At 35.8% G+C, this 24009-nt stretch overlaps 1 protein-coding gene across 2 annotated transcripts in view; it reads right to left on the bottom strand.

Moving 5' to 3' along the window:
• MYOM2 (myomesin 2) overlaps positions 1-24009 on the bottom strand; it is a 79594-nt gene that overhangs the window by 5752 nt on the left and 49833 nt on the right. For both annotated transcript variants that reach the window (XM_075049258.1, XM_075049259.1), the window contains 16 exons: positions 21405-21583; positions 21118-21232; positions 20373-20529; positions 20162-20268; positions 18075-18119; positions 17473-17609; positions 14151-14295; positions 13982-14041; positions 12396-12463; positions 8555-8665; positions 7110-7197; positions 4269-4307; positions 3484-3589; positions 653-816; positions 295-331; positions 144-166 (listed from right to left, as the gene is read on the bottom strand). In XM_075049258.1, the coding sequence (XP_074905359.1) occupies positions 144-166; positions 295-331; positions 653-816; positions 3484-3589; positions 4269-4307; positions 7110-7197; positions 8555-8665; positions 12396-12463; positions 13982-14041; positions 14151-14295; positions 17473-17609; positions 18075-18119; positions 20162-20268; positions 20373-20529; positions 21118-21232; positions 21405-21583 (1581 nt within the window). The remainder of the gene's footprint in view (positions 1-143; positions 167-294; positions 332-652; positions 817-3483; positions 3590-4268; positions 4308-7109; positions 7198-8554; positions 8666-12395; positions 12464-13981; positions 14042-14150; positions 14296-17472; positions 17610-18074; positions 18120-20161; positions 20269-20372; positions 20530-21117; positions 21233-21404; positions 21584-24009) is intronic.

Below are 24009 nucleotides of genomic sequence, written 5' to 3'. Positions count from 1 at the left end.
ATTATTGCAGTGTTATGTGCTAACAGGGAATTACTGCAGCCACAAAACTCTGAAAGCTATGGCAGCATATCATGACGGATGCCTTAAAGAGAACACTAGACTACATTGTAGAACACCTTTGATAAAATGTAAAATAAACTTACTCTTCTCAGCAAAAGCAGCTGCCCTAAAATTGTTGAGGAAGAGAGGAAGAGAAATAAATAATGCAATTAATGAAATTATTAATAATTTTTGTTTTCTGTAAGTAATGAGACTGTTGTTACCGCATTAAAATGCAAAAGATGTAGCACTTACTTGAGTCGCTGGAATTCTGCATATGCATCATCAAAAGCTGTAAAAAACCAATTGAGAGCGCTATGGTCCATGAACATAACTTGCACTTTGGGGTCAGTATAAACATTTAAACACATACTCATGTTAAAGCTCTTTTAAAATCAGTACAGGGTTACACAGTAGCGAAATGGGAAACCAAATCCCTGAAACCCAATGCCACTGGTGGTGAAAACAGATACAAGACTAAAAAAATCATAACAGTTGTGCAACTAAACTACAATTGGTTCTGACCAAAGGCTTTTTACTGTCATTCCTCTGATTATTGCCAGTAAATTCTGTTTAATCCATGAAAAGTTGCCATATGGTCTTATAAATTTACCTTGCCCAGACAGATCAAGTGTGCGTTTGTAGGATTCCTTGTCACCAAAGATTTCAAAGGTGTAGTTCCCCTTATCCTTTTCAGTGGGTTCAACTATCTGCAGCCAGGCAACATCCTCTCCACCTCCAATCTTCATCTTTTCAGTAGAAGGAATCTTAGATTCCCTGGGGGAAAAAAAAAAAAAAAAAAAAAAAATAGTTTGAACATTCTTTTCATGTATATTCTCCATAGGAGATCATCTATAAAAAGATGGATAAGGATATATGGATAAAAAGATGGATATAAGGATAACATACTATTCCTAAACTAAAGATAAATTGCAACTAATGGGAGCAATTTCCCAGAAGATTCTTTTCCTATTGGGGGTATGAAACCCTTTGAAACAATTAGCTTGAGCTTTCATTCCAAAGATTCATTTGTTCACCCACTTCTCACTCTCCTTCTCTCCACATACACAATCATCTGTGTTTATATGCACATTCATGTCTGTATGTGAAAATGGTGCATGACTTTAGGCTTCTGTACACTTCATACATACTAACATAGAATACATCAGAATAGAAAACTAGAGGCAAAGAACCTTTTCTAATGAGGAAAAATATCTTTATTTTTCATTAACTTCAAAAATCAATTAGCAAAACAATAAAAGTTTTGCATAGAATTTATTATTCTTGCATCAAGTCAAAATACACCTTTGGGGGGTTTTGGGGTTTTTTAAGAACAAGACAAGAAGCAAATATTCTAACTGCAGATAATTAATAAACAGGTCTTTAAAAACCAGTGGCATTATATTGACTTATCATCACTTCCTAAGCTAATATAAGAAATGCCCTACTGATTCACATCAGGGGTTCATCTGGTCCATAATCTGTCATGAAGAGTGGAAATAGAAGAAACTATTTAATGAGAGCATGCAAACCAGATCACTTTCAATGGTTTGAAGAGAAGTGTCCTCTTTCACTCATTAACTAAAGAAATACTTATTTTCATCCTTCCTACCCAAGCATGTTTAGCTGGAATTTTTAATAGATGAAGTCAGCATTAGCTTCTCTTTGATCAGTTATTTTATTCACCCAGACAGGGCTGATTTGGCTTCATAGCTAGAGAGTTACTCTGATGAGGAAAAGGAATTTTTACTATTTCCCTTTCTGTAAGATGACTACATTGAGTTCAGCGTACCAAATTAGATACCTGGATAGAAACTACTATGTATTAGAAAACACTACATATAATATTCCCCAGTGTGCCATGAGTGGATGATGCATGCTGGCTTTAGGACTTGTATTATGTTCCCTGCTATGCAGCATAATGGATAATTCAAAGCTAGCTAGAAATTTACATGGTATGTTTCATGATGTGCAGACAATGGTAAAAAAACATGTATTGTCCAGACTTTCATTTTTTCCAAGAAAAGATTTGCTAGAACCCCATTTAAAAGAGCAGGGAGGTTTGGAGATGCTGGGGGAGGTTGGGTGGTTTGTTTGTTTGTTTCAGTCTTTGTTTTAGCTTTAACAACTCTGGCTTATAATCTTTGTATTCATGGAAGAATTGAAATTTTATTTGTTCAAAATCTGTGTTCAATGATCTTCAAGACAATCAATGTGCAAGACATTATAAAATCTGAAATATTAGGAGGGGGGAGGTGTCTATGTAAATATAAATATGCACATGGATATTTCCTTATTAGCCATGTAGCATTCTTAGTTCTACTTTTCTATGAACTGGATGGTAGAACGGACTAAGTCACTTTTAAAACTCAAGCAGATATAGTAAAAGGCAGAGGCAAAAAATATTTTTCTTTTCCTTTCCATCATATCAGTAACATATTTACTGAAAGAAGGAGCAGAACTTACTGAATACAAAGCTTGAGTTCTGACTACAGCTGCACATCCTTGCAGAAGTGTTCTTGAGCTCCCTGAACCTGATGATCACTGACACTTTTCTTGTGTTCCTGTCTTCATAGAAATCAAGGGCTGGGCAGCATTGCAAAACTATGACAACATGCTGATAAACCAGCCTCTTCCTGTCCAAGTCAGACCAGTTCACTGTGTGTCATCTTTGTAGGCCATCAAGGAATGTGAAAGTTGAAACCTTTTGAAGAGTTTTAAAATCCTTCCAAACCTTACCTGTGGTTTCAAACAAATGAGGGCCTGACATGGCAAAGTATTTGAGCATACATTTAACTGTAAATACACAGATGAAGAGAGTGCCTCTGCAGTCAATGATTAATGTAACATGAGGGTGGAAAACTATTGGGAACTTTAAAGCTCATTTCTGGTCATATTGTCAGCTCTGAGGGCTATTCTTGAAGTATTCTGTGCCCCACTGAGTATCTTTTCAAAGAAGAGGAACACAATCAAAATATTTTTGGTTACTTAAGACTGTATCAGTTTGAAAAAAAAAAATCTTTCTTAATACAAGCTTTTATTAAACTGTGAGAGCACATCCTTTCTATTCACCTAGTATTGGAGGAGAATTTCATCCATTTAAAGAAAAGGGCAGCTCTGAGTAGAAAACTATGCTCGAGTATTTTGCTATCTTTGAACCAATGAGATAATACAGTGGAAAACAAACAGTCTTGTGTTGAATAAGAGGCTGGAATACTGTAGATTCTTTTTTCCTGGCTGTTACAGCCCTCCTGATACGTGTTGAACAAGTCTGTTAAAATTTCTTTTACTGTATATACTATGTGAAAAGAGAATATGAAGTGCTGGAAAGAGAAATTAATTAATGTGGTCCAGTTACTAAATGAATGCCACAGAATAGTAAATAGTAAAACATAAAGATGAAATTTTTTCTCAAATAAAATTGAAAAAAATATTCTCATCTACCTGTGAGACCAGCTAACTTTCATTTCTTCATTGTAGTACTTCAAGAAACACTGGAGCCTTATTCCTTCCTCAGTGCAAAGGATCTTCAGTGGAGAGGCTGACTTACCTGTGTAAAATAGAACATATGCAGATCAAACAGGATAGTGGAATGAACAGGAAACTGTCAAATGGACTACTTGTACTGTCAGGACAAGAAAAATTCAAGATGTGGGCCATGATTCTCAACTACCACAAAGAGACAATTGGTCATGCATCTCAAAGGAGATCTGCTGATTTATATCAGGTAAAAGTTCAGTATGAGTTTATGGTTTTATTCTCATATACAAGCATTATGACTAGCAAGATCCATTGTGAAACAATAAGCTAGTCATGTAATTGCCGTGAAACAGTAGTGTCATGATTCTAATTACACAAAAAATTTATTCTTCTGCAACCCCTTTTCTTTCAGTGGAATGACTCTCAACTTCTCACTGGGAGCAGGATCAGAATCTCCTTCTCTCTGTATCAAGGTTCACTTACCAGTGGGATGTTGGAAGAAAATTATTGCTACAACATTGTCACAGTATCTAAACCAAACAATCCAGGTGGAATAATACTTTGTTCCCTTTTAATAGTGTCAATTAGCAAGGTCAACTGCCTATTCAGAAACTTAATAACATGTCCATAATAATATAAGCATCATGACTCTCAGAGATTTCCCACTTACAATAAAAATTTTCTGCCTCAGGCTTAGATGACTTTAACATTAAAAACCTACGTGAAAATCCAAGACAGCATTTACTTACCACTGACTCGGCTCAATGCCAGAATTATATCATCGTACACTGAAGAGAAAAAAGAAAAAAAAAGAAAGAAAAAAAAAGAAAATGTACCATCAAAATCCAATCCGAATATAGCTTTGTTATGTTCAGTTTAATTAAAGCAATATGGGAAATCTTCACATCCTTAGGCAAAGAAAACCATTAAAATTGCAACAGGTGTATGGGACAAATTGGAGACTGACTGTGTACAGCATATGAATTCTGTGCTGTGTCACTCAGTATCTCTGCTGTGTCTGGAGTCAGCTGTCTGCTGTCAAATCTTTGTCTTTGTATCCCTCAGGCCAGAAACAATAAAAGGTCATTAAAACTAGATAGTTCACATTCAGAGGAGAGTGCAGGGGAAAGAGAAATTATCACATTCTAGGTGAAAACAGTTTTCACCTGCTCCCTGTAGGTTGGCATTTGACAAATGTAAACCCCTTCAACAGCAAGTGAAAGAAAACAGGTATCATATCAAGCTTTTGAAATATCACAGAGCCGGTGGGTTTGCAGAAAGGGAGAACCCCGGAGAGAACAGCAGAAGAGCAGGGAACTCTTTCATAGCAGAAGCATCCTATTCAGTGTCATTGTGTAAGATGGAAAGAGAAAGAAAGAAGCACCAAAATCTGAAGAATGCATATTTAAGGCTGAAGAATTTTTATGAATAGGGAAGACAGCAAAATGCATGAAGTTCAGAAAACACTACTTGTATATTTGGTCTGTATTGATCTGTATCTGCACATTTTTTGTCTCTGCTAAAATAAATCGTGATTCAATTCTGTAACTGTCTGCAAACTCCAGTATGCTTCTACTGGCATGTTGACATGAGGACATGAATCGCTTAAGAACTCAGTCTGATATTCATCTTTTCCTCTTATTTCAGGTAGTTCCCCAACCTGCTGAAAATAAAAAATGTTAAGAACTTTGGTAAACTGAGTTAATTTTTGAACATGCCTTTCTCCCTCTATTAGGACCCAGCAAATAATATTCATTATTTAGGTCAAATGTCTACATGCAGGTGGGATGAATCCAGGTTCACCTTGGCTTAGTTGGTGGGACCTAAGCAAAGAAGCCCAGGGAAGCTCTCTCTGCCCAAGTTGAGTAAAAATCATTTATGTTGGCAACAGATCAGTCTTTGCTATACACTCAGAAGTAAACTAACTTTTTTTTCACTGAACAAATTTAAATATACATAGAATTACAGTAGCTTACTGTGATATCTGATAACATATGAAACCTTATTTAAATGTCTACCATCAGTGCATTTTAGACTAGATTCTCTTACCCTTATTTGCATTTATTTTCATTTGAATGCCAATGCATCCTGAGCTTGAACTAACCTGCCCCATAAAATATGCAGTCTTCCAGGGTCCCATTCATGCTAAACTTCTCTGTTTATCCTTTACGTTTCAAGGCTAACTCCACCATTTAGGAGACCCACTGTTCGTTTTAACACTGCAGTTCATGTGGTTTTGCTGGTTGACATTTTCAAAGCTTCCTGGACCCACAGAATTAGACACTATGAATTCTCTAAATAGGCATTTCTCTTTACAGTTGCAGCACAGCACCATCTTACCATACCTGAAGTATAGTCTCTGGAAGGACCCCTGACCACAAGATGGAGAACTACTGTACGTTTTGTTTATTCCAGTGGTCAGGATACCCCTTACTTGAAAATCCATAGACTAAGAGAATGATATCTGTGTATGTACCAAAGGACAGGAATGGAGGAGGTGGTTAATGAGGATGTATTGGATAGTGTGAGTCCTGAACATGACATAAATTGTATGGAATGAGGGGTGGAGATTGTACTGGTTTTGGCTGGGATGGAGTTAATTTTCTTCATAGCAGCTTGTATGGTGCTGTGTTTTGGATTTGTGACTGAAACAGTGTTGATGATAACACAGGGATGTTTTAGCTATTGCTGAGCAGTGTTTGCACAGCGTGAAAACATTTTATTTCTGTTCCTCAGACTGCCCCACCAGCAAGGAGGATGGGGGTGAACAAGGAGTTGGGAGGGGACACAGCCGTGACAGCTGACCCTGACTGACCAGAAGGATATTCCAGACCATAGAACGTCATGCTCAGCATAGAAAGCTGGGGGAAGAAGGAGGAAGAGAGACTTTCAGAGTTTTGGTCTTGGTCTTCCCAAGTCACCATTACATGTGATGGAGCCCTGTTTTCCTGGAGATGGCTGAACACCTGCCTGCTGATGGGTAGAAGTGAATTAATTCCTTATTTTGCTTTACCGTCATGCACAGCTTTTGCTTTATCTATTAAACTGTCTTTATCTCAACCCACAAGTTTTCTTGCTTTTCCCCTTCCAGTTCTCTTCCCCATCCCACCAGGGTTGGTGGCAGGGAGGGAAGCGAGTAGCTATGTGGGGCTGAGCTGCCTACTGGAGTTAACCTACAATACAGCTTTATGATTTTACAATCAAAATAACTCTCAGTCCCCACAGACAGACCCACATCAACATATTCAGCACTTTGATGCTTTAGGGGGGTTTGTAGACATTAAAGCTTAACAAATTTGAGAGAGAAAGAGCTCTCTACAAAAGATCTCACATAAAAGGGGGTGTCTGTCTGATTAGAAACTTACTTCATTTCTTGCCTGTCAGATTACTAAAGAGTAACCATTACAATGACCAGTATCACCCCTCCTAAACTGGTGATCTGCAGTTCAGGCCTCTATAACACAAGAAGAGAACTGAAATGCAAAGGACCCCAAAAATGTTTGCTAACTTGCCATTTGCAAGGATAGATCTTTGACACCTCTTGTGAACATACAGAGATCATTATTTCAATATAGTAAACTAAACGTTACCTTTTCCTGATAATTCAAGAGTAGATACATCATGACCTCTATCATCTGATAGTGTTGCCTTATAAACTCCTTCATCTTTGCGAGACAGCTACAAGGAAAACACAAGATGTTTACTGACAAACTTGATAATAATACAACATTTGCTCAACCCCTGCATGATTTTCTGAATCAAACAGTATACACCGTACCGCATTCTGGTTAAATAATCTTTCCAGAAATGAGATGGAAACTATGAATGGCTTGTGCATGTTTTTTATGGAGCTGTAGTTAGTTCTTAAGCCTAAAACACATTCTGATTTCAGTTCAATTGCCTTGAGAAACCATGTTTTTAGTCTTGTTCCAAAAAGACAAGAAGAGTTGATCCTGGTCAGTAGAAATTACAAGTAGTGTAAGCTGTAACAGAGGGTAACTTCAGCACATACGAACTTTAGAAATGAAATTTTTCTTCAACCAAAATGATTACTTTTTTGAATCAATCTATGTAAAGCATAACAACAGATCTATATCCTTTAACTGTCCAGATATCAACTCAGTAGCTTTCATTCAAGCAGCAACTGTAGTCAAATTATAGCTACGCTAAGTAAATAATGAATTTACTACCCTTACATTCTAAAATCTAACACAGTGATACTGCTTTAAAGGCAGCAGGGGTTTTTATTTGGGGTGGTTTTATTTTAATCTATTTTAAAACCTGAAGGAAAATATATAAATAATTATATATAGATGGGAGGTTATTTAATTGAGTATTAGACTTATACAAGGCCACAAGAAAGTAAATCATAGTAGAAGCATCATATAATTGAATGACAAGTAACAAGAACAATTCAAGACAAGCAGAAACCACCCTCCCCCAGAAAAGTCTAGTCAAGAAAGATGAAGCCACTGGAAAGTCAGTATCCTCTTGCAAGTGAAATGAAGGAAGGAAAATAGAAGAATATGAAACCAATAAATAAATACATAAATTTAATGGAATGCACATTATGCTGAAAGCAGAAAAACTCGATTTGGGGAGGTTTTGGCACTTGACAAAGGCAGAAACTATGCAAGCTAAGGCTTCAGACCCAAGTAAGGTTGTCCTGTTTGCATAAAGATAAATCTTAAGAATTCATATACCTCAAACCTATTAATTTTAGGCAATAAAACTGAAACACTGTCAGAAATGAGGTGCTTGAACAAATTGATAAATTAAGGAGCAATAAGAACTAACAAGATAGAGTTCACCTACGGACACTGAAGCAACTTAAGCATGAACTGTCTGAGCTGATAACAGAAATAGATACTCTTTTACCAGCATTAGTTACTCACCAGCTAATTGAAGGGTAGCAAATATGCTTTTTCTTAAAACGGTTCACAGAAATCATGATAGCTGGTTTAGTGCTCTGCCTGGCAAATCTATAGCGTGTCAAGCAGAAGCTGTCAATTCTAATCAGTAGGTGATACTGTACCCTGGGAATACTAAGGTGACATTGTCCCTGCTGCAGATCAGGCACCTCAACGTCAATCCCAGAACCATCCTTATACCACTTGAAAACAGTCTCCTTCTTTGTGTTCGCAACCTGTACAACAGAAAAGGCACATAAGCCTGGCTATGTCCTGAAAAAAGGTATCACAGGTAGGTAGTCACACAGGTACTTTCAACATAAGAAGTCATTTTTTCTATAACACATGTCAAATAAAGCTAAGTAAAAAAACAATTTCAACCAAGTGCTACTAAGCAAACCTTAGTCCTATGGTATTTATTTGCAGCACAGAACTGGTCAGAAGTATACAGCTTAAACCTTCAGAGCCCTGTCAAATCCTTAAAGGCAATCCTGTCAATCTCTTCCCTTAAAGGGTTTTGCACCCTCGCTATGTGGTTGTAGTTTTTCTAGAGATATCTTTGGGGAGTATCTTTGAAATTAGAGCTGCTGAACTCTGCTTTATCTTTTTGTGTTTGCCATGTGTCTCCAGAGAGCTGTAACACAGAACTCAGGCCCTATCTTAGGGCGTCTTCAGCCAATTTGCAGATTTATCCCAGCTACCTAAGCAATGTCTTCCAGGACTACACTGCAGAGAGCAAGAGAAATTATTATTCTGAAAGCATTTGAGACTTCAAAATTGTGAGCTGTACCAGCTATCCTTTTTTTCTTCTACATTGTGTCCTACGAGAAGTACAAAGACTTGAGGAATCCTACAAATTGCAGTCTCTCCCAACACAAAGGGGCTTCACAACGTAGTACAAATGCAGAGAAGTTGCTTGAAAGCCAGAATTTTGCTGTAGTAGCAGCAGATCATCTAAGCAATGCATAAATAGACTACAGCCATACCTCAAGTACTGCTATGATTTTGAAATATAAATTGGGTATTGGTGATGCTTAAAATATCTCTGGATGAATGTCCTCAAACTACGAATTCAAAGAAGCTAAAAGCCCAGCTCTTTTTAGAAACCCTGGCAATATATTTTATTTTTCTCCCTTTCAGAAACACTATGGTTTCTTTGACATCACTATCCCCATACCCTTCTAAAAATCCCAAAAATGTAATAGTATTTCTGTGCGTAGCCTGGATACCCAGTCAGGATGGCTTTGGCAGAAGGACAGAGCTGGCAGGACATTTCTCAGTCCCCAGGCAGTTGCTTTAAAAAGCCTCCTTAAAAAAGAACTGAACAAATGGAAAGAGGGCAGTCCAGAAGTTAATACAGATCTGCAACAGTTTCAAGTGGCTTGCTTGGAGGAAAAAACATGCACCAATTTCTAACACTTTCATATCAGAGAAGTCATTCCATAGATGGACAGCTCTATGAAAGCTCTCTAGAGAAGACCAGACAAATAGGACAGCCTCCTATTTTGACTCCTGAACATCTCTATAAAACCTGCTCAAATTAATCACATATATTGCTGCTTAATAACCAGTGTGCTTGCTAGGGATCTCTGACAGAGTATTTGAGATCACAACCTGGCCCAAAGCAATGCCTTGCTTGAGAAAAGTGAGCAGCATTTTACATTTACCAGTAACTACAAAGTGGCTATTCCTGTAGTCATATGACATGAGTGACAATTTTATTTGAACAAAGCCTGAAGGAATAAGCCTTTAATGCTTTTCAACAATTTTTCATCAAAGACTGTTAGCACTCAATCTGACAATAAATAGACTGAGTTTCACATGCAATTTGCAGTGCTGAAGTAATTTCATGTTGACATTTACTTTGAAAAGTTACCTTTTTCGCTGTTTAGCCACACACCAAAAATCTTGCTTTTAACAGACACAGTACAAATAAGGGTCAAAGTTATACAAGAGCAGGTAGCTTCTGAACATTCTGAAATTTAGAAGTACTTGAAGAAAAATGATAGTAGATGCTGGCATATGAAGAAAAATAAAGACACAATAGAAAGCAAACGCCATCAAATTATCACTCATATGGACAAACATGTCCCATAGGCATGCAAGGGCTATAATGCCAAGAACAAGGTCACCAATCCCAGCTATTTCAAAATTAAACACTAAGTCAATCAAAAGTCAGTCAGGTCCAATCACATAGAAAATAAGTGGTATGTGAGGTAATGTGTATTACTTTTGATATACTGTTTTATAACACAACCCATATTTGTTCATTATTACTGTTATGAACCTGAATCATACAGTCCATCTTCTGCCCTACACAAGCTTTCAGTTGGCCTGGTTTCCTAAGTCCCCTATTTCATGCCACGACCTTTGAGAAAGTCAAGGCAAAAAGCCCTCTCTCACAGGTACTTCCTTCACATTATCCCAGGCTCTTTCAAGAGGTAAAAACACCCATGACAATTATTTTCGCACAGGAGCATAAAACAGAGCCTAGAAGAGACCTGGGCCAAGTGCTATGATATGGCCTGGGGAAGCAGAGATTGTTCCTTAGATGGTTTTTATTAGCACAGAAATAGCCCAGGTCAGCCACACTTCTAACTCAAATGGCAGGTATCTGAAGTTTGTAGGACAAATCCAGGCTTTATTGTTTAAACTCTTCCTACGTACAAATATCAGTTAAGCAAGCATAAACAACAGTACCATGTGAACCTAATGGCCAGTCACATACTAACAGTAACAAACATTGTAAGGTCAATGGCATAGTTAAAATGATAAGTGTGCAAACAGCCCATATCCTACATTTCATTTACATAAAATGTTCTGGCCTTATGAACACAAAGGACACTGGTGAAAAGCATATAATCAGACACTCAGCCTTTCACAGTTTCAGTGATATAAACAGGTTTGACAGTCAATGAAGAGAAGGATAATTTCAGATTAATTTGTAGAGAATTAACACTAGTATAACTGGTTCGGCAACATATAATTCCACATGTGAAGGAAAGGATAAGCAGGGTTCATGTCTGAGGCAAATGCATGTGGAGATTATAAAGTATGCCAGCTATGCAGCTCAGTACCAGCAAAGGTACCATCTTAGCTAATGAGTGTTGAGCCTTAAAATGGGGGCACACAGAATGGCAGCTTCACCACCCAGGCCAGTTCTGTTGGGAATAAGTTGAGGTTAAAGGTCTCCTAATTAGTGAGCAGACAAAAAGGAAAAAAAATTCTACAAATGTGCATGTGAATTGCTCATAATGAATGATTCAAGTTAGTCTAATTAAAAGCCAAAAACTTACTCAAAAGAAGTGGAGAAAATTAATACAAAAGAGTCCATATTACAAGAAAAAGCAATGAAAAGGAGTTTGATGCCTGTTCAATTCAATTAATTTAGTTATTCAGACCTCTAATTAGTCACTCTAGAAGAGCAACAAAAATGAAAATGTATCAGTTTAGAATGGCATATAAAGATGTTAACAGCAGAAATTACTCTGAATTCCATGCACATTAGCATTAGTTAAGATTCAAAGGTCATTAGCCAAATATAATAAAAATCATGTTTTATAACTTTAATTCTAGAAGCCTTTGTTGCATGTTTGGTTACAGTTGATTAAATAACAGATGCTTTGATAGAGGAACCTTTAAATCAGAAAATGGTGAGGAAAGAGTTTGAACTCTGGCTTTGGATGAATATTTTGTTTAAATTATTGTTATGGTTCACAATTATTATAAACAATTAGATCACCTATCACATTTAGAAGTCTTCTGTAAATTTTTTTTTTGTTTTAATGAAGAATACAGCAGAAGAGTAGTAAGTCAGAAATTTTTATTTTAAATATTTCTAAATAATAAAAAAAAGTTTTCATATGAAACTTTTAATTTTAAAAATATCAAAATCTTTCCTCATATTTCCTACCTCAACTTTAAATCAACACATTCTAACAAATTATTTCAAGTATATTTCCTCACCTTACAAGCAAGTAAAACTTCACATTCCTCTGTAACTTCCCAATACAGAAACTCTGAGAAGTGAGGACCTAAGAAACAAAATTGTTTTGAAGCATATGTTGTAGAATGAAGAGTATCAGAGAGATGCAGTGAAAAAAAGAAAAAGGATGACAATTATATTATAACATCCTTACATCAGAATGATGAGAGGGAACTCCTCAACTACCTATGCACTAAAAGGAAAACCCTGTAGTAAGTTTTTATTGTATTGACCCAGGTGTCTACAGTACAGTTTAGAAACCTGAGGCTTATCTCTGGTTTTATGATATTTCATGTAGTATTCCAAAACGTAAAATGGTGAGTCAGATTAATTTACTAAATATGTTTGTGCCCAATTGCCAGCTAAGCATAGGAAAGAAACAGAGTAGCTACAAACAAGTGTACAAACAATGTATTTAATGCAAAGGGAACTGGAGAATAAACAAATGTATCCAAACACCCAATTAAGTGGTCAAAGCAAAAATCCCATGCCAGACATTATTTGTCCAAATTATATAAAGTGAAAAAATGTATGAAACATTACAAGCAGAACAGGAACTATTCCTTTTCCCCACTGAGGTTCCAATTCTGCAAGTATATATATATCCTTAAGTAAATTTACTGACATACATAGCCTTTTTAAAATTATTGTGGTTACTCATGTCAGTAAAGTTATATGTTTTAGTGTCTGCAGGCTCAGGGCCCATAACTGCAATATCCAGACCTGGAAGGTAGTAAAGTCCCAGATTTTCACTTAAGTCACTGAGAACTGTAGATCTTGTGAGTTTATGCTGTAAGTGGTATAATTTCCTTCCTAAAACTATTTAAAAAAAAAAAAATCCTCCCCCCCAAAATAGAAAATAATCGAATTACATTGCTTATGTAGAGAATTTTACCTAAGCTATTTAGAATAAATGCTTTTAATTATTATTATTATTACTTTCATCCTAAAAGCCATGTGCTTGCCAAGTGAAAATTACAAACTAGGGCTCAAACTCAATTTTTTAAGAATTTCACAGTGATAGAATTCTGAATTAGGTATCCAATAGTAATTCTTACTTTCAGCTGCAACCAATATTGATAGCAAGTATATAACAAACTCTGTAACTGTATAGCAACTATGCAACAAATATACATTTAGTTCCTGGAATTTTGCCTGGACAGAAACCACAGGATCTGGTTTTTAATCTTCCTTGTCTGATGCTATGCTGTCAACTCTTCTGTCAATTATATTGAAGGGACAATTTGTATGCTTAAAAATAAATGTGCTGAAATGTTTTGTTGGATGAGAGCCTACAGTAGGCACACTTCTCATGAATATTGAGCAGATAACCTCTTGTAGGGACTCCCACTTTATTTCTTTACTTAGTGAAAGTTCTGTCACAACCTGCATGTATCATATCACAATGCTGGAAAATAAGATCCACCAAGGGTTCAGTGTCTTCTCAAACTCTGCAATATATTCATCTTCTAATGAAATCAGCGGAAGTTGGAAGCACTTAGTATTCACCAGGGATGCATCATTAGCTGCAAACTGGGCCTAAAATCACCAGTCTACTCTGTCATACCTTGCTTTCTGAGAAATTCCTTTCGCTGGAGCTCAGACTCAGCCAATACCGCCTTGAATGCTAAATTTTAGAAGTGAATGAAAAATGAGTTAGTCACAAAATTACTCCAAGAATAAATAAAATTCATTTCTTCATCAGAGTCAAAGTTTCAATGTTTCCGTGACCATACCATCTCCAATGAGAACTAATGAAGACTGGTTCTTGGCCTTTCCATCTTGAATCTGTACTGTGTAGGTACCTTCATTGTCAATTGTAAATCGGTCCATCACCATTTCTATAATGCCATTTGAACGGTCACAACTTATTTTATGCCTCTGAAATAAACAATAACTTTAGTACAGTGTAAATTACTTATGATTCCCTATTGAATTAATCGTGTTTTATAACCCTGCCTCCACACTCAATTTTCACATGTCCTTTTAATTGTAAACTATGGAAACAGGGCTGTGCTTGTATTTACTGTTGTACCAGATCCCAGTGGTGACAGAAACCTCTGTGCGCAGCTGCATTTGGAATCCTCAAGTCATCATAATACAGCTGGTTTGTATTTAAAAATAATAGTTTATGGCACTATGCATGTTTGAAGAAGAGCCTACACAGCCAGCCTTTAGCTGCATTACAGCTTCCAGTGCAGCAAGGGTTTTTGCTAGTCTGCTTTTCACTGTTTGTGTCCTTTTTGTGTTTGCGTTCTATTAAATATTCCAGAAAGATAAATTATTGGCAGGCATCATCAAGGAAACAGAAAAATGCAAGCAAATATTAGACAATACTTGAAAGATGTGTTCCGAATTTGCAGGTACTATTTTAGATACAACCACCTCTTACTAAGTAATACCCTCTTTCATTCAGTGATTAACAACCATGAGGACTGTTTGTCTCACTAACAGTGATGTTGTTTGAATCTCAATTAATAAAATCTGAAAGCAAAGTAAAAATAATCCACAGAAGTTACCTGAATAATACTTTTAGGCAACTAATGTGGCCGAGGATATTACACATTAACTGTTCCATTCATGATGGGACAGAAAAGAAAATGTCACCATCTAGAAGGAGTTCTATGCAGTAAACTGTTACTCTTAAAAGGAGACATGATACCTTATAAACAGAATATTTTGATTAACCTTTTTATTTGACTCCAAAACTAAAGCCTACCTAAAGCCACAGGTAGATTAAGTTTAGGAAAGGGGAAAAAAAGAAGGAAGGGGAAAAAAGCTAGTAAAAATACCACTTATTAAACTCTCTGGGACTATTTCCTTAAGTGGAAGAACCTTTAAGTACTGGTCCAAAATTAGTAGGAATGACCCTACAGATATATCTGCTTCAGCTTTGAGGGACACCTCTTGGCCAGCCTCAAGAACAGATTCACTGTTGTATGGAAAACAAGCCTGGAATAATAGTGTAGACATAGTCAAGATGTTTAGTATTCATTACTGGTACTTTCAAATGTACAAATATTACTATTTTAAATCTTAATGGGGTAACTGAAGAATGAAGAAAGAGAAAAGATAATAGCATTAACAAAGCAGTAGCCAACAGATTGATTAGGAGAACAATTTATTAAATAAATTTCTTAGAGGGAAGGGACTGAGGTATAACATTTATATAAAATAACAGGAGAAAATGCTCATGTAATTTGGATATGTGCTTTCTCATATATAGTTCAAAGAAAGATATAATGTCAAAGAATAAGACAAGTTTTTATTAATCAGGAAATTAAGTAGAAAAATGACTTATGTAAGAGTTCATCTGTAAGAGTTGAGGAGATAGGCCAGGTAGGTTAAAAAGAGAAGTTATAAACTTCATCAACCTATCAAAAAGTGCAAATTCAAATTCTCGCTTACAGTCTCTTGCCCACAGAGGTCAAGGACAACACTTGCATTCTTTTCATGAGTTCTCAGGGAGAGTGTTAAATTGAAATCTGCCAGAAGCAGAAAAAGAAGAGCAAGATGTAAGTTTTAATCTGATCATTTATCATACTTCTAGAATTATTTTTTATTTCTTGCTTTTGGGTAAAAGAAAAAAATATTAAAAGATTAAAATGACAGCTGATTAAATGGGGCCCAGTTCATGCCATTCTCAGACTACTTTGAAATTTTACTGAAACCGCTCCCTTTTAGGACCTAGAAGGAAAAATTTATCACTTCAGCCAATGTCAAGAATCAGACTACAATTCACCAGCATAACGGTCTATTGAACATGTTCAGTGACTGTAGCCCAGTCTCCAGGCAGGTTTTAGAGTGTAATTAGGCTTCTAACTATTGCCATTATGCAGCAAGATGAAGTTCAATGATTTTATGGGCACCATAAATACTAGGCTTTTACGTGACTTTCCACAAAAATATCATCAGTCTCCAAACGTAAATGTCACCTGTGGGTTACTAATTAAAGAGGTGAAATAATGCAGCTCCACTTCAAGACTCTCTCTGATGTCAACACTTCCAAAACATACGCGAACTAAAAATAGCTCATTCTGTTCCACTAACGTTGCCAAGACAGAATATTGTCATTTCAATACATCCTAGTCACTAATATTCAGGTTTTCAGTGCTATAGTTTATTACTTCTTTAAGAAAAACAGAAAAGTATTTTACTCAGAAACGCTTCTTCTGCTTGTCAATACGTAATTAAAGTAAACGCTCTTTGCTTTTCTATGGTATAAAGATGCTGATAAGCTTCTCTGGACAAAACGAGGCTTTGCATCCTCAGGGATAAACTAAACCTTTCAAACAGGTGCACCGGAGGTAGATTCCTCACAGGAAAATATATGCCCAGTGCTATACTTTATTCCCAGTAGATGAACCATACTCCAGCCCTGCAAAGGCATGACCTTGCTTTCTTCCCAGCCCCATCTGACCACTTTTTTGTTTCTCTTTCTATGAAAGGTCTTCCTAGAGCTATAAAAATGCATTAAGCTGGTGACCTGTCCTTTCATCTCCATGTAGCCATTCAATGCCCATTTACTATCTGGGCCAAAATCTAAAAAAAAATAAATAAATAGAATGTGACACCATCTAAAAGTTTTATATCTATGACTTCTGTTGCATTGTCAAGTGCCTCCCACATTATATGTAAAACTAGTAGTAGTAGCCTCAGAGGGTCTTGCTGGTTTGGAGTCCAAAACTGTACTTGAACCAGCCTTTTTGTCTTGAGCTATTTTACTAAAATATTTGTGCACTACTTTTCATCAGATGTGTTTAATACTGGTCTGTGTCTAATTTCTCCTTCTCTTTGGCTGTTGGTTGTCTAGCTACCCAAAATGAATACGAACTTCTGAGAGTTAAATTTTGCTCTCCTTTTTTGGTATGAATAGGCTCACTCTGCAACAGGAATTCTATACTGCAAAAAAGATTCAAGTTAAAGATTGTTATTTCTTTCAGTTATTATCAGACTTTAATAACATGTTTTTAAGCAACTATAAAAATAGTATACCTATTAATACATAAAAGTTTACTAAAGAAAATCACATATATATAGTATTTAGTATGTACTTACATCACTGTTTTCAACTTCTTTATCATTAATAACGAATCTGAAGGTAGAATTTGGTGATAAACTTTCAGCCTGAATCCAGAAACGAACTTCTCCTTTGTCAAGAACCTCATAAGCTAATTCTGATTTCAGAGGTATTGCTGTAGCAAGAAAAGCAATCAAAAGTCACTAATACATGAAACCTTGTGAGAAAAAGGACTACTGTAAAATATTAGTATCTCCCTATTATTTATGGAATGCTGGATATAGAATAAACTTTATGCAGGGAAAAGATGTCTAATGCAGTCTTCGGCTGATTTTTAAATTAATTTCTCAAAGGGAGAAAAGAATTTACACCTTATAGTTTGCACAATGCTTAAGGAATTGGCTAGTAGCAACCCATAGTCTATTGTCAAAGTTAAACTTCAAAAGAGTTTTAGGCAATGATGATTTTATTCAATGCAAACTGATATTCTTCTAATTGAACGGAAAGATAAGGAAGCAAGTTGTTCCATGAAAAATGAGCCTGCCCTTGTCTCAGGAAGAACCTTTTTTGGAACTCCAGTCATTTGTATGTAATTATATTTCTTCTAGAAGTATCAAGTAGATTCAGATCTTCAACTTACTTGGATTCTTTATTTCATTGCTTAATGCCAACAAACGTTCAAACTCTGAAATTAAGAAAAATACTCATGTTTTAATTTATTCTGAAAAATACAGTCAGAAAACAAGTGTCAAAGAAGGCACATATCAGCATCAGCAGACAATCTCCTTAAGTCTTATATGTGAAATACCTAACCCTCTTCAGAAAGTGATGACTAAAAAATAACATTTGAGAAACTTAAAATTCTGATACATGGATTTAGTGAGTGTTCCTATTTTGTGCATTTTCATACACACTGGCTTATGCAAAAAAATCTAAAGAAAGAACAAAACCTATTTTAAACTCTCTATGGGATTTAAATGAAAGATGGGAGACAGTAGCTTCTAAGTAGTGTTTGAGGTTCCTTTATCTGCTGACTTCCTTTCCGACACTGTACCTGAAAAGCTTGTTTTACTGTGGCAGGAAACAAGATTGAGGGCAGGTTAGTCTGAAAAAGGTACAGAAAGTCCTATTTAATGCACTAAATCCTCATGAAGGCTGTGCGAGAGTCCAGAAACCACTTTGTTAGATTTTCATACTAACCCTATTTATCATATTCATTACTAATAAAGATTTGGAAGATTAACATTACTGCCAATTCCAACTTTACAGATAATGTAAAGACCAGAGGAAATTAGCAAGCATTTATGACATGGTTGAGGATTTAGCAAAATTACAGGAGAATTTATAGCATTTGAGGAAGTAAATGGGCAGTGAAATAATGGTTTTCAGTGTAGAGATGCAAAATCTAACACTTGCTCATAGATCCAGTACAAATAAAAATGTAATTTTGAGTGACAGAAATGACCAGGGAAGACATGGGCTAAGTGTGGGATAGGAACCACCTTTAGTGGTCTTCTATAAAATAACCTCCAAAGGTAGGACTGGTGGTGACAAGACCTACAGACAGCTTTCAGAGTGACACCTTAAAACTAAGCCAAAGGGAAGTTGTCATGAGCAAATGCATATCTGTCTTTTCCTACAGTATTCATCGGAAAAATAAAAATATTAAAAGTTTAGCTTTCCTAGAAGAAGCAGATATTGGTAATGACTAAGAGTCCACATAAATGGTCCATGTCCTGGAGAACTATATTTTTTGTGTCTGCACATGGATTTCTTTTCAACACCTACTTTGAATGGGAGGTTTGACATGTTTCATACTGTGATAAAAGTCCTGCATACTATCAGACTCACACTCAGTCTCATCTCCTCTCGTTAAATGACTTAGAAGGTAAGTAGAGGGATTTTCATGCTTAAGGAACTGGGCATAGCAATCACAGCCTGTGGACTGGGAAAGCACCAAAATAATTTTTGTGCTATTTAAAAATAGCAGCCCCCCCCCCCCCGCCTTTGCCTTTCATCTCAGCACCTCTCATGCTAAACCAAAGTCAGACTGAAGCAAATTCATTCCAACTCCAATGAAACAAAATACCTACAATGAAATAAAGCAAAACTAATCTAAATTTAAGCCAAAGGATAATCTAACCCTATGTATTCAGATCTAGTTAAAGCAACAACATTTTTCTCACATTCTTCTTACTAATTCTCTGCACCTCCGTTGTATGAAACTGTATCTGGAACCTCAAGGTCCATCTCTATATTAGAGTCCTTGGTAAGCACAGATCTGATGGTAGCTTTACAGCTAACAGAAAACCAATTATTATAAGATGTGAAAGGCTATGAAGTCAAAGCACAGCAAAACTCAAATGCTAGAGAAAGAGATTCACAACACAGTGAAAAAAGCAACACTTTTAGACTTTTAACTGACAGTGTAACAGGTTTTTGCGAACAGCATTACAGTCCCAGCATAAAGAAAACAATTCTAATTGGTCATATTCTTCATCTTTTTTTTTTTAAAGAAAGTATTTCCTTAAGTTATCCAAACTTTCATTATTGTGATAATCAGAAAAATATGCAATCACACAAAGCCTGTTGTGCAGTCTTTTTTGGTTTTCCTTAATGCATAGGAAAGAATGTGAGAGTTGTGGAGTTCTTTTTTTTTTCTTGGACAATTTTTAGTGCAGTTGAGGTGATAAAATGAAGAAAGACTTAAGATGGTAATGACCTTACCTTCATCATCCATTACGAAGCTGGATGAAACCCCATCTGTGTCACTAACTGAGATAGAGTAGGTTCCCAAGTCTGATTTATCAGGATTTTTGAAGTAAAGCTTAGAACTAAAATCATCAATAAAGAAGGATGTAATTAGCTGGGTTTCTCATGATATTGAGATTCTTAACAGGACAAACTTCTAATAATTTGATAGACTGGCATGACTTACTGATTTCCTTTTGTTTCAATCTTAAACTTATCAGAATCATCAATCTCCTCATATGATTTACCCCACGCAAAATGAGATGCATCTGTAGCTTCTTTGCACTCAAAAGCAAGGTAAATATTACCCTCATCATCCACACCTGAAAAGATTTCTTTTGTTCCTGCAAAACAGGAATCAACAAAAATGTCAAGGCTGCATTTTTCTTTTGAGCTGCAATTCAGAAATTACTAAAGCGCATGCAAATTTTGTCCATCTTCACTAACAGATACTGATCTTTCTTGCAGATCTTGAAGCGTGTTTATGTCATATGCTGACTCAGCATCACATACTAGCAAGATTCTTACTCTACACAAAAAAAGGAATACTAAAAATAAATTCTTATTAAGAAATGAATCTATAAAATGAAACTGAATGTGAGAATGTATGAACAGTTTAAGTAAATTAATCTTTTATCACTCTTGAAGCATTAATAAATGTGTTGTCATACTTCTTTTCACTGACAGCAAGTAGCACTTTTGTTTCTGAGAATAAAAACTGAAATAACTGATTATCAAATATTTCCTGCAGTAAATAAAGCAAAAATTCTTGACAGTACCTCTGTATCCACATGATTTTTTCTTTAAGTTTTAAGGCTAAGAGCTTCTTAACTCTTGAAATACTTACCTGTGCTACAGTATCGAATCAGATTGATTAAATTCGCTTCTAAGTATTTCAGTATTTTAGAAGCAGAGGAGGTAAAATTCATTACCTGGCCGTGCCTCGACAAGCACTGGTTCAGATATCTCAGATGACTTGCCTACCCCAGCATCATTCACTGCACGAACTTTGAAAACATAGGTATGACCCTGATGTAAATCAGTGACCTTGAAAAAAATAAAGAGCAAAGCCAAATTAAAAAAACAATATCTAAACTCTTTTGTTTACTTATATGAAGATGTTAGCAGAAGCCCAAGTTCAAATACACATCTTTGTTGTACTCAATCAGATGTTTTTAGAACTCAGTTTTGAATTAACACTAACTGATGAAAATGTTACCTTAAAATAGCGCTTTGAAGTAGGTTTGTCATTAGCAGTGATCCAGTCTTCTGTATCTACTTCCTTATAGTCCACTAAATACCCAGTAATAGGGCTTTTACCTTCATACACAGGAGCTTTCCACAGAAGAACCAGTGATGTATTTCTAACTTCACAAATCGTGAGATCATAGGCAGGACCTAAAATATTTCAAATATTGGAAGTTCACTTCAATATAATACAGTTTTGCAAACTGGCCCTGTAGAGGCTGAAATGCACCACTTTAATTCTGTTTTGACTGTGTTTGCTTTCAAAAATCTCATTCTCTACAATAAACCTGGTATATATGGTATTTTGGTTGTTTTCCCCTCATGGCTGCATACAGCAATACCTGCTTTATGCAGTGAGTGACGTTAGTATTCTGAAGCATACATTCTTAGCTAGATCTCAGTAACTCCATTTTAAGGAAAAGTTATTCATGTGGAAAATCCATGCAGTTTAAAATTTTCCAACAAGCAACAGAGGTTTCTTGTCTATTATTTAATTCACCAGCCCTACATCAAATCTTCTTCATTGAGCCTGACTCAGGTTCATAATTTAGCACCAGGATTTTTATTTTTTATTGGTATACATGAACCATGATCCATCAGACTAATCCAAAACCCACTGGTACCAGTGGACTTTGGATCAGGTTTCTTGTTCCCTGACAGAGGAATTTTTCATTGTGATGTGGAAAACAGTAGCCAAGAAGAACTTCTTAAGAGGATATCTGTTAGGAGAACTATTTACACCAAAAACATCCTGCTGCTCTACGAATAAGTGAGAGTTCATAGCTTTGCAGCTGTCCGGTTATGTTCTCCCTACTATACTTTCCTTCTCCTTCACTTAACTGTTCTAGTGTCTTTCAGTTTAACTTGTAGTATTTATTTTTTACTATACTTTTAATATTTATTTATACTAGTAGACTATAAAGCATAATTGTAACAGTTTCCTACCATGCTGAAAACACCCATGACAGAATACTGATATTTAGCCAAATTATGTAGCTGGAAGCTTCCTTTTTGTGCTTTAAATTTAGAGTAAGGAAACCTGAAAGTACCTGAGACTTAAGGATTTTCTCAGTGCTGTCAGTTTGGCCTAATTTAAGATAATACTTTTCCCTACAACACATCTCACCATTTAAAATAAAGAAGAGTAGAAAAACCTTACAAATAAACCTGATTGCCATTCCAGCCCACATGATGTTAATGAGTAATGAATGAACATGAAGTGTGTAAGGGATGATATTCAGCAAATATACAGAAAAAAACAGTAGAAAAGTGTTTCTCCATAGTGGATAAGCACATTTCAGAAAAGAAACATATAAGTACCTGTTGCAGACCTTTGGAGGATAAATACTAAATTTCTCATAGAAAGACTGCAATTTTCAAGGAGCCTAAAGCCTTCTCTCAGGGGTCTTTAAAAAACCCAACCTAAATGTCTACATACCCACAGATAATTAAAATTCCACTGCCAGATGCACCTGCTAGAAATCTGGACAGTAGAAAAAAATGTGTAATGAAGTATATTCTATTCTGAGGATTCTGAGACCCCAGATGTTTCATTTTTTTTGAAGTCATGTAAAATAATTCATTAGCTATCATTGCTAACTCACAGAGGCTCACAGAGATACCTAAGAGTAGAGTTCTGCAGAAGGATGAAATAATTATGGGTTCTGGGCAAGGAATCCATCACTCATGCGGGAAATCCTGCAAGGGTATTTTTTGGCTTTTCTAAGGAAACCTCCCTTCCATATCAAAAGGTGGAAGAATATTTCGTTGACACTGGGAGTATACTGCAGTCACATTACATTAGTCTTCAGTATCTTCAGCAAGTCAAGGAAGAGGGTTGGCCTCTTTCTCCCAGTCTTAAATCTCAATTATTTCTTTTCATTATTGCTATGACATTGTTTAAAAACTTATTCTAAAAAAAGCTTGTGAAATATTTTAATAGGTTTGGCAATTTGGGAGGGGATGAGGAGGTTGTTTGTTTGTGGTGGGTTTTTTTAAGCAGGAAGAATGCAATACTCTCTGTTCAAGTATTTTCATAATGAGAACAATGTAATCAGCCAAGGAGTAGAAAGGTCAGATTCTTCATTATGAAAATGGAAATTTCACTCTCTTCATTTCCTGAAAGTGCCTTTTATTTTATTTCTTTATATATCATTTAAAATGAAGGATAATCTTCACTTGTTTACACACTAGGCAATTTCACTGATGTTTTGAAAACACTGTAGAGTATAAATCACAGATCCTTTCTCTAAGGAAAATAATTGTTCCACGGATGATGCATTTATACTAAATATTACAAGATATAAGAAAATGTAATTAACACAAAGGGAGTTAAGGTCAGGAGATTAAACGTTTTGTTATTCACAGCTTTGCCATGTCATTAAATCCAGAAGGTAAGACTTATGAACTCAGAAGAATTTAGTTAGAAAACAGAGAACAACTCTCTGGCAAGCAGTTTTGCAGAAAAGAATCTGGGCATTAAAAAGAAGTAAACTTGGAACCTAGCATAACAGTGTAATTTTTTTAAAAAAGACAAATAAAAGGGGATTTGTAAGCAGGCAAATAATTGTAGGTGG

The sequence above is a fragment of the Buteo buteo genome, chromosome 17 (genome assembly GCF_964188355.1).
Source record: "Buteo buteo chromosome 17, bButBut1.hap1.1, whole genome shotgun sequence".
Taxonomy (NCBI): Eukaryota; Metazoa; Chordata; class Aves; order Accipitriformes; family Accipitridae; genus Buteo; species Buteo buteo.
This window is presented reverse-complemented; position numbering and strand designations above follow the sequence as displayed.